Source organism: Brachyistius frenatus, unplaced genomic scaffold, assembly GCF_029030835.1.
Source record: "Brachyistius frenatus isolate BFR_SWC_R1_liver_20210118 unplaced genomic scaffold, ASM2903083v1 Contig_15, whole genome shotgun sequence".
Lineage (NCBI taxonomy): Eukaryota > Metazoa > Chordata > Actinopteri > Embiotocidae > Brachyistius > Brachyistius frenatus.
This window is the reverse complement of record NW_027210614.1, coordinates 587,286-601,716: the sequence shown is the minus strand read 5'-3', so window position 1 is coordinate 601,716 and position 14,431 is coordinate 587,286. Positions and strand designations below refer to the sequence as shown.

Here is a 14,431-nt window from a genome sequence, read left to right as displayed (position 1 = left end):
CTTATTTTTGTTTTGACTTCAGTAAAACATAAATGCTGAATCAGTAACTGCTGCTGTGTTTTCAGAGAGTGCAGAAGATAGTGAGAAGTCTGGTCTGAGGCGCCACCTGTTTGAGTCTTTAACTGTGGAAACCTCACATCAACAGTAGATGGAGCCGGTCACTCGTTTTATTTACCGCCCATTTCACAGGCAAGTGAAGATATCTTAACGTATACTCCTGCAGTAACACAAACCTCCACCAGAGGGACGCATTCCTCAAATTATGGCTAAATGCTTTATCATTTCCTTCCTCAACAGTTTCACCCATGAGTTAAAAGCAACAGTAAACAATATTCTGTTATGTAATTCAAGTGCTATCATTTAACATTTGAAAGCAAACCCTTACAATTAAAATGTGTTTTCCTTAAAGCAGAAACTGATGTGATCAAATAGAAAAGCTCCAACTGACTAATTTGAACTGCAGGCTATCAGGATATTGTTAACTAATATTTTAAATATTAGCCCGTTTTCCTACCGACGTTAGAAATATCAGAACATGTATTAAAGCCCCCGTTTTAAAATGACTGTCAATTACTTTTAGGATGAAATCAGTAAATTCCTCTGATTTAAATGTTGTAGTGAAGGAGCCATTTGGAGGCAGGAAAGGCTCTCTGTCGACATGTGACTTTACACAGACTCAAAAGTGAAAACTAAAAACTCTCCAGGATATCTGATTAACTACTGCTGAGCAGAGTTCAATAAAGCGTGGAGCCCAACGGAATAGTTTGGATGCATAAAACACTTCTACTGTGTCCGACTTTAATGTGCTCATGATGAGTAACCCACAATCTAATCCAACAAGATCGCTCATATAAACTACTGTCGTTACGAGATGGATGTTTAATAAGTTGCACACTTCTCATACCACAAGTTTTGATAAAAGTAGAAAACAAGTGTTTGTATTACCAAACTTGTGTGGACACACACACAGCTACACTGGCAACTGTACAAAGCCAGAGCTGAAGTCCATAAACAGCAATGTGTTCTCTTACTTTGCAATCAAAGCTGAAGAGTTCAAGATTCACCAAGACTGAAATCTGAACTCAGTCGGTTGCAAATCAACATATGAACACACATTAAATACAAAAATAAAAAGCCTGCTTATTTTAGTTTAAATCATTTCCTGTACTTCAGACAAATATTTCCACTGACACTTGAGCCAAATATCCTTTTTCTTTATATTCTTAATTATTACTTTCTTTGATTATTTCTTTGAATAATTATGGATGCATTGTGGATACCACGACCCTCATAACACAAGAAATCTCCCATGGCCGTCAGAGAATGTAAGCTGGTGATCAATACTAAAATGATAACGGATCACATTAAAACAGAATCGCTTAGGAGATCACAGTGTGGAGTCGTGTTACTCATTACTTCCTGGTGGTCATGTGATCTCATCAGAAGCTGTCTGGACGCAGCACAAACACGCTGCAAATGTTTCCCTGACGGGGCCTCAGGAAAGTGCACAAGAGCACGGATGGAGCTCCCGGACTCCAGTCCCGTCTGCGACTTCTCAGATGTGTCTGGGAAGCAGCGCGCATGCACACACAGGAGATGAAGATGGATACTGCTGCGCTTCTCTCCAGACATGCGGATTTAAATCTACTTTAAGAATGAATTATTCTCGTTTCGTTTATGAAGGATAGAGTTTAGAATAAATCCACGATGGAGTCGGATGAGAGTAAGATATCAGTGTGGGTGTGCCGGGAGGAAAAGCTGGTCCTCGGCTTGTCAAAGCGCACAACCTGCGCTGATGTAGTCGAAGTGCTTCTGGAAGACCAAAAGCCACCGCACGGCCTTTCCGCGCCACTGTCTTACTGCATCGTGGAGAAGTGGAGAGGCTTCGAGAGGATTTTGCCGAACAAAACAAAGATTTTTCGGCTTTGGGCCGCGTGGGGAGAGGAGCAGCGGAACGTGAAGTTTGTGCTGGTGAGAAACGAGGCGTCTCTGGCGAACCACGGAGCCCGGAGCGCAGAGGCGCGCGTGGTGCTGAGCAAGCAGAGCACCTGCGTTACCAAAGGGACCGCGCGGGCTCCCGTGGGCTGCATCTCACCTGAGAAGCAGCGTCGGATTGTCAGGAAAGCTTTCAGAAAGTTGGAGAAGATCAATAAAAAGAGGACGCAAGCGGCGCACAGAGACGCGTCCTGCGCAGAGAAGATGGAAACTTTGGTTCATCTCGTGGTTTCTCAGGATCATACAATCCGCCAGCAGATTCAGAGGATTACAGAGCTGGACGCAGAGATTGAGAGTTGCGAGGCAAAGGTGCATTTCGACAGAATTAAAAGGGATGGGATCAATTATGTGCAAAACACGTATTTGGTGGGTGCTACTCCAGCTTCCGGGCAAGAGGGAGACAAACTGTGTTCACTTGAGACTTTTACCAAGTTTGAAGAGTATGTCCGGCTGTGTGAGGAAGTAGTTGGACAACAAGAGGAGCTGTGGGAGCATGAAGCCCTGATGGACATTGTCAGCGAGCAGATCCAGGAGGAGCTGAACCACCGCTGGATGCAGCGGAGGAAAGAGGAGCTGCAGAGCAAAGACTCGGAGCCCAGCGGGGGCTCGCCGTCCCTCCCCAGCGCCGAGGCAGACACAACATCACAAAACGAGCTGCTTTTGGAGGAAGAGAGGATCAAAACGCAGCTAGATGCGAGTTTATACATCGGTCTCCGCCTCAACGCGGATTTAGAAGCTATTAGGAGCGATTTAGAGCTGACCCAACAGATTTGCGGGGCGAGGGAGAAGGAGATGAGGGATTTGCTGGAGAAAGTGAACACTTTGGACATAGAGGAAGGGAGAGGCAGCGAGCAGAGATGTAGCCACGGGACAGACGATAGGACGGGGATGAGGAGCACTTTGGAGAGGAAAAGCGAGTGGGTGGAGCAAGCCAGGGGTCTGTCCAAAGATCACAGTGTGAACGACGACGACTCAGACACTGGCTTAAGTTCTCTGCACAGTCAGGACTCAGACAGCCTCCCGGTGTGGGAGTCACTGGTTTAGCATTTCATCTGGAAGGTGGTTTATCTGACTGTTTATCATTTTTCAACAAAAAAAAAAAGATTCACACTTCAACAGGCTCAGGGATCATAAAAACTCTGCGAAAACAAAATCATCACTGTAACATTTCCATATGGATGACTGATTATTTTTTTTTTTTTGTATCCTTGCATGTCATCATGACCCCATATTTTTATACAACCCTAAACTGGTTTAGGAACTGCAGTTCTATTTTGTGGGCGTAACAAGTGTTAATCTGACGTGAAAATAAACACTGTGTCAGAAGCTTAACTTTCTTTGCCTCTCTTTTCTCGTTGCATTTGAGACACGTCTGCAGGTTTCGAGTCAGGAGATGACACGAAGTGAAATATGTGAAAATCCCTGTGTGGTAAAAGCCATAATACACACCTCCGAGACAGCAGGAGGACGCAGCCAAAACACAAAGTATAAGGGTTTGGGGAGGGGGGGGGTGAATTCTGCAGGTGGTGAACATCATCATTCCAGTTCTCGCTGCGACCCAAACACCAAGATACACAAAAAACAAAATCATACAGAGTCATAACAATATCGGAAGTCAACACCGAGGCACAAAGCTCAAATCAGATGTCTGCTCTGCATCCTGACGACTCACTGAGCTGAAATGACCTTTCTCTCTCAGATAAATTGTGACATTTTGCACACATACATGAAGAATGTGAATACTTCGTCTCCCAGATGTCTTTTAATCCAAAACTGTTACTTCTGAATCTGAACAATGTTGCAGCTGAACATTGCTATCAAAGTTTTGAGCCAGCAGCACTCATTCTCCACATTTTATCTGCAAACGGCTAAAAACGTAAAAAGAGGCTCTGGCATTTATTTTCCCAAATGAAAACAGATCAGCGTTTCGGCCACTAAATGTCTTTAACGTCTTATGAATCCCTGCAGGGGCTGCCTGCTGTTCACTAAGTACACAGACAACAACAAGCTTTGCTGGAGGGTGGAAACAAAATCTTTAAGAAGTCAAGACTGTTTTTCTATCAGCTTGATGTTGTGAGTTTGGATGGTTTTGGTCAGATCAGTTCTCAACCATTTCACCTTGAGAATACGTTTGATGATAGTGAAGCAATCTGCAGACTATAATTTTGTGAGGTCAAGAAGAAGCTCATCTCTTGTTTTTCTTTCCTCTCATGTTTATCCCCTTCACCCCCCTCATATCTGGTGAATTCTGTCACATCATCTTTGCTCTCTATTTAAAGACCAGTCATGAATACATTTTAAATCTTTTTCCCGCAAGAATCCAGTTTGTAACTTTGGAGCAACATGTGCAACATTAGTTTAGTGGTGCAATCTGCCTTTTTAAGTATTTATAATGCTGGACTGTATGAAATCGATATTATTTGGACCATAACATTTTTGCACTCTTGTAAAAACACATTTTGGAGTCCAGATCAAATATTAAAATAAACAACAGGTGAAAGCTGGAGAAGGTCTGGTTTGTGGGGTCGATGACATACAAGATGGTGTAATCCGTTTAAAAGTGCATATTACATTAACAAGTTGGAAAATAAATAGTTTTATACCATGAATTCATTTTAATTAACCGAAGAGTCCTTTTTGTGATGTTGACATTAAGGAAGCAGAGCTGGATCAGTACAGTGCAGCGCAGTCGTCCGCAGCCACTGAAGAACACATCTGTAGTGAAGACAGTACGACCACACTCTTTACTCACTGTCAGAAGAAGTTTGTTGGTTCCGCACCGGAGAATAAAAACCATCGCAACCTGTATTGAGTTTCCGTCCTTGGTGAACCCACCCATGTTTTATAACCGAATACACAGTGATACACAAGACAACACAAACGTATACATTACTTGCTGTGTCCCCAGAGTTGTGTACCTACTTAATAGGCACATTCAAAACCACAGAATAAAAGATGAACGGAGTGCTTTCTCAGCATATACAATGACTTACCAAACCAGATGTGTGTGAACGTTGGAGGATCATTTGGGGTGAAGTCCCAGTGTACCATGTTACACACTGTTGTAGCTTTTGGCATTTAGCACCACAATGATAGGTTCACATCCATTATTGACAGGGAACTTCTTCTAATCTCTACAGAGAACAATAAACCAGACATTTAGTTTAAAGGCCCTACATTTTTAACAAAACTACAAAACAAAACTTAAAGTCAAACTATTAATAATAGATGAATCTGTTTTATCTGCAAGATGTGTTTTACTTTGTTCTTGGCTCTTTGAAGTGCTCCTCTAAATGTTTTTAAGCAGAGTACAGACTCAAACTGAGCACACAAGCAGCATTTTTTTTTTAATGCTGCTGTTGAAATGGAGCCATAAATACACTTTATAAATGGATAAAGTAAGCTGGTAATGTTAGCATATTGAATTTCTTCCTAAATGTAACATTAACCCCAAACTTGTCTACACTGCTGCCTCTTCTCCCTGTTCCTCAGGCTTCATAGATATGTGTATTGAAGTGTTAAACTGTAGCTCAAACATCATCCTCTCCTCATATGGTTGAATGCAGGACAGCAGGTTTATGTAAGATAACGCTGAGGTAAAGTTTCAGTCCAGTCGAACAACCATTGGTAAGGAATGGAGCCTTTAGAGAGTTTTTTTTGTTCAAAAGAGAATTTTGTAGCGAAATAAAACTTGACAGCATCAATGTGTAGAGAAGAGCTTTATGTGAGCGCTCCAGGCTGCTTAAAATGATGTTGGGTGTGTACACCAGGTTGTTTTTGTCTCGACAGAGAAGAGAAGTGTGAATGAGGGCGGTTTCTTCTTAAACCAGAGTTTGCCCGGAGATTCTACTGTACCTCTATTTGTGAAGGGACTCTTATTGACTCGTCCTCCTGTTGCCATAACTTGAACTCCATGTTACAACATAATTCTAACTAATTCCTACTGTGAAAATCCTGAGACTAAACAAATGTTTGAAGGAGTGAAAACCCGACAAAATATCTTCACTTTCCAACAATGTCCCGACTGTCAAGGTCTGAGACTGAAATTGGTTCTCACAAAGACAACACAAAGAAATACAAGCCACCTTAAGTGTCTTTGTTCTCTGAATTTAGGGCAACATCATTGTCAAACAAGGGGAAGTACTGTGTTACATGCCGTGTGAATGGCAGCCTTCCTGCCTCTTCACACACAGCAGCAGTCTCCTCCGTGCGCCACTCTTTTCATTTGCCACTTTGTTACACTGAGGAACATAAATTAGCCTGACCTGAAAAAAAAAAAAAAACCTTTATCTCACAGGCGAGGGTGTAATAGTGCATACAGTATTCTCAGATGAAAAGAGGAGCACATTCCTTGTCTTTTGTTTCAGGGGTAAAGTCTGTTAGAGGGTTTTCTTACTTCGCTGAATGGAGCTGCATAATGTCAAGTTTTGATTATGTGGAGTGTCTGCAAGACTCTGGGACTCGTTTGAGAGGAAATTCAGGAATCTGAAGTGTTCTTCTCGAATGCTTTTTGCTGAGCTGGCCTAATTAAACAGACAAAAGACTGTGAAGAATGGCAGTCATAAGTTTGAATGTTTTTCTCTTTGATATGCAGCTGGAGCCACGTGCAGCCTGATTGTCTCATTATCACACAAGTATATCCAATATTCTGTCTTTTATTACAACTTCCTGACATGTGCATAAACATGCACAAATCACAATCCTGCACAAGTTAGCACACCATGTCCGGCTCTGAAAAAGAAAGAGTCACAGTCTTTGTTCCGGGGTCGTCGCCGGGTTCGCAGGTCATATTATCGGAGGTTAAAGTTACTGAAGCATCGCTGCCATCTGACTCTTTCTGCTGGGGGTCATGAAGGTGAACAGTGGGGAAGCAAGGGCCGATAGAGAAAGCACGCTCTGAGCAACAGGACTCAGAGGCTCTTCGTGGCCAGAGCAGAGGGTGTTCTGTGGGACCTGAGCAGCAGGGAACAGAGGTCTCTGCACAGCCACTAAATCATTATGTCACTTTCATCAGTAAAGTCCGTACAGAGCGGTGAGACGCTCTCCATGCATCAACTCTGTCCAAACGGTGAAATGACATCCTGAACAATATCCTCTTCAGCAGGTGGTGTGTTTACATTACAAGCTGACAATTCAATTACAACCAAATTTGCGCGACGCTGATTACTACACGTGTTCTAAAAACCTCAAATGATTTCTTGCGCGTGGTACGGGATAAAGGAAACATGGTAAAAGGACCCGGGTCACTGGTGAACATAGCCCAACCTGAAACGAAAGAAATGTGACCAGATGAAAAGCTGTGGTTTTTGGAAAAAGAGTGAGAGGAAAGCAGCAGTCACGTTACAGCCTACTGTGTAGGCCACTGAAGTTTGCATATTACATGTCAGGGGTCAGCAGTTAGGTTCCATTTAAAAAGGTAAAACCATAACACAAATGCATGCTTTCTGTCTCACCAAGAGACTTTCTACTATGGATCCATAATCAGCGATCTGTTCCATTTATAGTTGAATGAAAATACTGTTCTTATTTTTGCCTCTTTTTTTTTTTTTTTTTTAAATCAAGCACTTCTTTTGACTGCCACTATTTGTGTTTATATTTTTCTTTACACGGTTATTTTTTTTTAGGATTTAAACAAGCCTATTATGTGCATTGTTACATACAAAACATTTCTTTAAAAATGTGCTTAAGTTTTGATGAAAAACTACAAAAGGGGAAACGTAAGCTTTTGTTGGAGGGAGGAGAGGAAGGAGGTGCATGGAGGTGGATTTAACCAACGGGTCGCCATTTTCCTACCACTGCAATATACATGTCAAGTGCTTTTTTTTTTTCCTTTGCTCCATCGAGCAAAAGTCAATACTAAAAGGTATACGAGCTGAGACAATATTCAAAAGTTGACATGAAAACGCTGCATACCGCTGATTAGTCAGCAATCAATGCTTTACTATGTGTTCGACACATCCTGCACAAAATCTGATGCTGTTAACGAGCCAATCCACTATAGAAGCTTTTTTATTCACTGGACTTCTTCATTAATATCAACCTTCAAACCACACCCTGGTTAATTGTGTGTTTTTGTGTTGCTGCCTTCAGCCTCCTCTGAAACAAAATGTCTCCTTGCATTGAGGAGGTACAACCTGCAGAGGAAAACGAAATCCAGAAAATTCCCTGGAACCAAAAGGGAGTCGAGTCACGTTAAGTACCAGCAGTGGAAAAGGGCTTAATACGCCTGGTCTGATTCTGTCTGGGGTGTCTTTGTTGTGAGTCTCTCACAACTAAAGTTAAAAATACCAAAAAGAAATCCTGCAAATTACAAATTCAAAGCGAAAACCAGCAACTTCCCCACGTGTGCTTTCTCTTCCTCTGTGGCACTACAAGACAAACCTGTGTGCTGAAGATAATAATGTGATAATCAATGCAACTAAACCCACTCACATTGATGCTTTTATCTCTGTAGACTAGAGAAGAAAGTCTGCAGAAACTTCCAATTCAACATTATGACAATTTGCTTACTTCACTAATGCCAGAAAATCCGCTACTCACTGACGGGTTGAGATGGAAAAATAATATTTTGTAAAGACCTCTTTGAATTTAGGATCATTTATACTTGTGAGCATTTTCATCTGTTTTAAACTATTCTTATTGTGGTAACTTTTTGTATAAAATGTATTTAGTCAGTGAATAATTGATGGGACTAATGGAAAACAAGCTCAGGCATCACACTGATGAAAGCAAGATGGTAGAACAAAACAGTGTTTAGAAAAAAAAGCTACGCAAACTGTTGGAAGCATTTCTCACAGTTTTATGTGAAGCTATTTAAAGCTTTTAAGACGGCCTCGGAGGTTTTAGGCACAGAAAAGCCTCTGATATGGTGAAGCATGTCAACACTACTTTAAACTACATCAAACTGTTGAGTGGAAGAAAAAACACCTTGTCAAATGAATTACATTGAAATGTATTTTTTTTCCTGGTGTCAAAGCAAATTCCTCGCATTCAAGGCAAAAATGACCTTCTGTTAATGGCACAAACCTGCCAGCGCTGTCTAATCCCTGGAATGTGTCACTTTGTGTTCCTGGCTGCCTTTGTTCGGCCTCAGAGAGCGATCTGCCATGAAGTCACTAATGAAGGTATTGACTCGAGAGCCGGGACTTCAATACCAGCGCTGAGGTGTGAGCCGCTCGGAGAGCACTTGGCCTGTTGCTAACAGACTGGGGCCGACAGTGTGCGCTCATTAGACCTCATTGTGCTTGTGGCAGGTGTGTTAATCCTGTAAGGCTGGGTGGTGACCCCCGGGACCTCGCCTGTGGGATACTGTACAGTCTCTTTCCGAGCCACTCAAAGCCTGTCACCTCCTGTAGGAGCAGACATAGCCTAGATCTGTCAGCAACGGGCTCATTACCCTCCAACAACCTTCTGAATCACGACTAGTGCAGGGACAGAGCGTGGAGGACAATCTCATGCTACTCTCTGCTCATAAAACCATAACTCAACCGATCAAACCGTCAAAGAGATCGATGCAAAGTGGTTTTCGAAGAATCAGCTGTTTTTGAAATGAATTGCCTTCGTAAAGATTTAGGAAGATGAATCAGTAAGTTATGATAATTCATCTCACAAGCACACAGGTGTTGTCTCATTTTTCCACAGTAGACACAAACTCTTCCAACAAAGAAGATTACGTTGGCCGCGCTGCCCTTTGCAACGCTACTTATTGTAATCATCCAGGCGTTTGCAGGCTGTCGGGGACTCTCCAGAGTCAGACAAGGGGAAGTTGATCATAGATCATCATTATAGATATCTGGCTACTGCAGGTCTGGAATGTTTTCTCCCGGGGCATTAAAAGGGCCGTAATGTTTCGTTGAGTATTGCAATTAAAGTGTCCGGTAACCTCTGACGGCTTAAAGTTGACACCACTCACATTTTTCCTGCCAAAATGGTGGCATAAACGAAAGGAGTCACGTGATGTCCGGAGCTTTAGAGGACATCGTACCGCAAGACTGGATATTTTCATGGAAAACAAATACGTCACCATTCAACATTTTGCTGGTTGTGTTCAGCATTAAAACTTTTGCAACTTGCCAAATAATTAACAACATTTCATTGTTTTGATTGAAAGAGGAATCCCGTCGGCTTTTTCTCTTCTTTGAAACATTGCTTACATTACGTATAGCTAAAAATGGAGCAATCACACCGTTTTCAACATTTTTAAATCTCAACTAAAGTGGTGGACTGAAATATCGATTAACCACACGACCAATATAGAAATCACAAGAGCAACGCTACAAGGCTTGAACAAAAAGAACCTATAAAAGGCGTTGAAGTTGGGTTAATAGGAATTCAGCTGGCTTCAGCAGCTACTCACGCTAACTATTGGACGAACTCTTTTCAATCAGCTCTTCTGGCTCTGTGTCTGTCTTCCCTGGTGCTCAGTTGTAATGAAAGTGTTTCTGTGTTTAGTGGAATGATCCACATCTTAACAGTGTTTAACCGCTTCAGGTGGACTGTGGCAAACAGTGCCACACCCATATGTGGGGAGAGGATAGCGCAAAGTATTTTACAACAAGGCATGATGGCGCAGTGGTCTCCTCCAACAACACACCGACTCTCTTTCATGGTGTATAACAGAGGATTTCATGGGTGTGCTGCGCGTATCGGTTACAGAATAACTTGAAGACGTCTGGGTGTTTCTGAATTTCACTCAATTATCTTCCACTATAAAAGTGACTGGATTCTGCTCTAGGCAGAAATCACAAGCTCTTTTCTGTAGAACAATTACCCCCCCACACCCCCACACCCTACACACGCACACACACCCCTTATCACCTAATGGAAAGTTTGCTTTCACATACAAAGGGACTGGATTGTGTTGCAATACTTTACTGGGTCAGAGCCTTTCACCTCCAAACACACGTACCCTGTACAGTGGCGACTGGAATAAGATCAAAACAGCAAGGATGTGTGTTTCATCCTGAAAGGTATGTTTAAATTAGTAGAAGTTGCAAAACATGCACAAGATTCCAATTATCAAGATTTTGAAACATTATTTTGATGACAAATGGTGGGGAAAAAAAAAAAAAAATCCATGTTGGAGCATGAAGAATACAGAAACATTAGTCGTAAATCTGCAAATGAAAAACTCCACGCAACATGTAACAAAGCTTTTTTTTAATAGTTTTCTATATGTCGTAGCAGGAAGTAGAACAACGGGCAATAATAACGACGGAGTTGCATTCAGGAGATCCACTGGTGAGGTCACACGGTAAAACTATGATGTTTTTTCAATGATGAGCATCAGTTCAGTTTATAATGATCAGGTTGTTTTTTTTCTGACAAAAATTGTTCCAATGCTGCAAGTGATCAAAAACACTGGTGATGTTTAGGTAGTTGATTGATCTGAGCTCGTTGATGGTCCAGGTACATAAACTAAAGTCGTTCCTTTTCATCACGACACTGTGACAATCAGGCCCAAACTCTTTCTATGTGTGTAAACTAGGTCTATTTCTTAAATCACTCCGTGTTTACTACTACATGAAATATCTGACCGTCTGCACCGAAAGAATTCCCACAAGGAAATGTTCAAAAAAGGCCAAAATATATTCATGTATCTCAACATCTAGAGTTGATCTTAGCATTTAGCATTCATAGAACCCCAGCGGACAGGATGTGGTATCATGTACACTTACTGCAAAACATGAAACATGTTGTAGCAGCGTTTATGCCCAAAGCAACACTGTGATGTTTATCCTGCGTTTAGGCAGCGGGGAATTGGGAGTTGATAACGTTCACAAACAGACAACACAGCAGCCCCAGAAAATCTGCTCTGTTTCTGCAGTCAGAAGACAGAAAAATGGCAAAAGACCTCATCCTGGTACATGTGAACCAACACAGGGACCACATGGGGCTCAGGATCATTTTTACTCCACAATTCTACACGTTTTGATGAACTGACTTTTTTTAACAGCTATTTTACAACGTACCTTGCTGTCAGAGATAATCCATTGCTTCCTTTCACCGCAAGCACTAATGTCTCGTGACATGGAAGCTGCCTTTTAGAGCTCTCATGAACCTCCTACTTTTCTTGTAGGATAGTTCAACAGGTGTTCAGGTGTATTTTCGTATTTGGAGATGTAAACTTTCCCACTTTCAGCTGCTCATCAGCGTACGTTAATATACAGCACTGAAGACACAACACCTCACGAGACACGTTGCTTTCTCTCTGGTTGAGGCCTTTCCACTGGACGCCTCTCAAGCAAAATACATATTGACCCTTTGGATGCGCAGTGAAACGGAAAGGAAACGCAGTAATCCTCTCTGCACATTAAAAGCTCAGATATCATTCTCATGTTTAAAAACTGTTTTTTGTTCACCCATGTGACACAAACAGAAACCTTAATTGCAGGAAATAATTCCTTGTACTGCAACATGGTTAAAGGGGGCTGTGAAATCATTTGGTGAGCAGCAACCTTCCTTTTTTAGAAGATCCACACAAAAAAAACTAAATCCATGAGACAATCTGGATTTTGAAATATTTACACTTAATTCAAATATACCTCCAACGACGCTTCATTTCACATTCAAACAGTTAATCTTACATACATACATACCTGCACTATCATCCTCATGCTTAATTGTTTTCATTTTTATATTCTGTACTGAGTGTAAAGGTATCATGTCTGGATTGTTTTACTGTATTTTATAGTTTTTAGGTATCTTGGTGTAAACATTTTTGGAAAGAAATGAAATGAACTGGACTGATTGTAAAGGTATTAAACATATTTCTCACTGTCACATATTTTTACATCATATAATCTCATATGTATTCAAGTTTTAATTTAATTAGATTTTTTTTTGGTCCGGATCCAGTTTTACATATAACGTGAATAAACAGGGTTTTGCTGCAGATATGTAACTAAATGGGTCCACATGTGTCCATGCAGCATGTGAGTATGTTGAGAGGATACCAGCTCTCTCTCATACAGATGGTAGAAGAGGAGTAATTCTTACTCAGACACGGATGGTTAATGACTGAAGATTTTTTTCTCTGCCTTTTTTGAATTTGTGCTCACTGCCTCAGTAAAGTAGTAGAAGAGGCAGCGATTATTATTATGCAGTGATTGGTTGTGCTCCACAGATGGTTTGCCATGAATTACCAGCACACTGATTAGCATTTAGAAACAGCTGACAGGAGCCCACGACAGAGTTCAGTCACACAAAAACCCTCTCCACCTTTAGAGACGAGGGCTGAAAGGCTCTTTAACTGCAGTGGGGGTCACATCTAAAATGTATATTGCATGTCTGGGAGGCTGGGTGTCTCTTGTCCCTTATTACTGGGCATAATGAACACATGTGCACTTTCTTAGCCTCTCCTCATAATCATGGAGCCCAGCTGCTCTTGGATGAATTGGATGGGAACATGGGGCTGCCAGTGGGCCCATTAAGAAGACTCAGACTTGTTGATCAGATTTAATTCAGCCAGTCGGTGCCAAGTGTGATTTGGTCTCTGCCAGTTTTTGTCCCAACAGTTTTACAATTTAAATTAATGAGATACCTGCAGGACAGAAATTATATTTTGCTGCTCATTATAATATCAATTTTATCCAAACAGCATATTGCCATGGATTTATTATGACAGTGTTATTCTCATGAACCTGTCAGTGCAATCTGACCAGTTTGATGAAGTTCATTTAGATCAGAAACCAGGTGCTACAACAGAAAAGTTTCAGCAATCCTTAAGTTGCGCTAAGATAGGACACTTATAGGAATATATATATAAAAATAAACTCATTTCTTAAAGAAAACAACATCCTGGAGGAGTTTGAGTCTTTAGAGCACATCACAGCACTGAAACAACACTTACTAAAATAATCAGTGACCTCTGACTAAACTCTGATGAAGATAAGGTGTCAGTTCTGATCCTGTTGGACCTGAGCGCAGCCTTTGACACGACGGACCAGGATGTCCTGATCTATCGTCTGGAGGAGTTGTTTGGTCTGTCCGACAGTGTCTTCAACTGGTTCAAAACATATATCAGAGAGAGGAAGTTTTCTTATGCATTTTATCTGTTTTATCTAATTTATTTTCTATATTTTTAAATGTTCCTTAATATCTGTTTTTATGTGAAACACTGTATGTAATTTTCTTGCTGTCAAGCAATTTGAGCAGCATTTCTTGTATGAAAGGTGCTACACAAATAAAGTTTATTATTATTATCATTATTATATTTGAAAATTAGACATGAAAGTGTTGCCATGATGTAGCCATGTTGGAACGGTAATTATTTGCTTTGATATGTGACTTATCTGAATATAACAGACCAGACACAGCTTGGTGGTTTTATCTGACCTTGAAAGGTCACTTTTACTTTAACACATTGGCTGCACGTCTCTGAAGGTCAAAGTCTGAATATGTGTGTCATTTTCAAAACTCTTGATTACTGACTGTT

The 14,431-nt window shown here is 41.2% G+C and overlaps 1 protein-coding gene across 1 annotated transcript; it reads left to right on the top strand.

Moving 5' to 3' along the window:
* Positions 1–1,501: 1,501 nt before the first annotated feature.
* Positions 1,502–3,308, top strand: rassf10b (Ras association domain family member 10b). The gene has a single exon (XM_069693364.1). It carries the CDS (start codon positions 1,708–1,710, stop codon positions 3,037–3,039), a length of 1,332 nt encoding a protein of 443 aa, XP_069549465.1. The 5' UTR covers positions 1,502–1,707; the 3' UTR covers positions 3,040–3,308.
* The last annotated feature ends 11,123 nt before the right edge of the window (positions 3,309–14,431 follow it).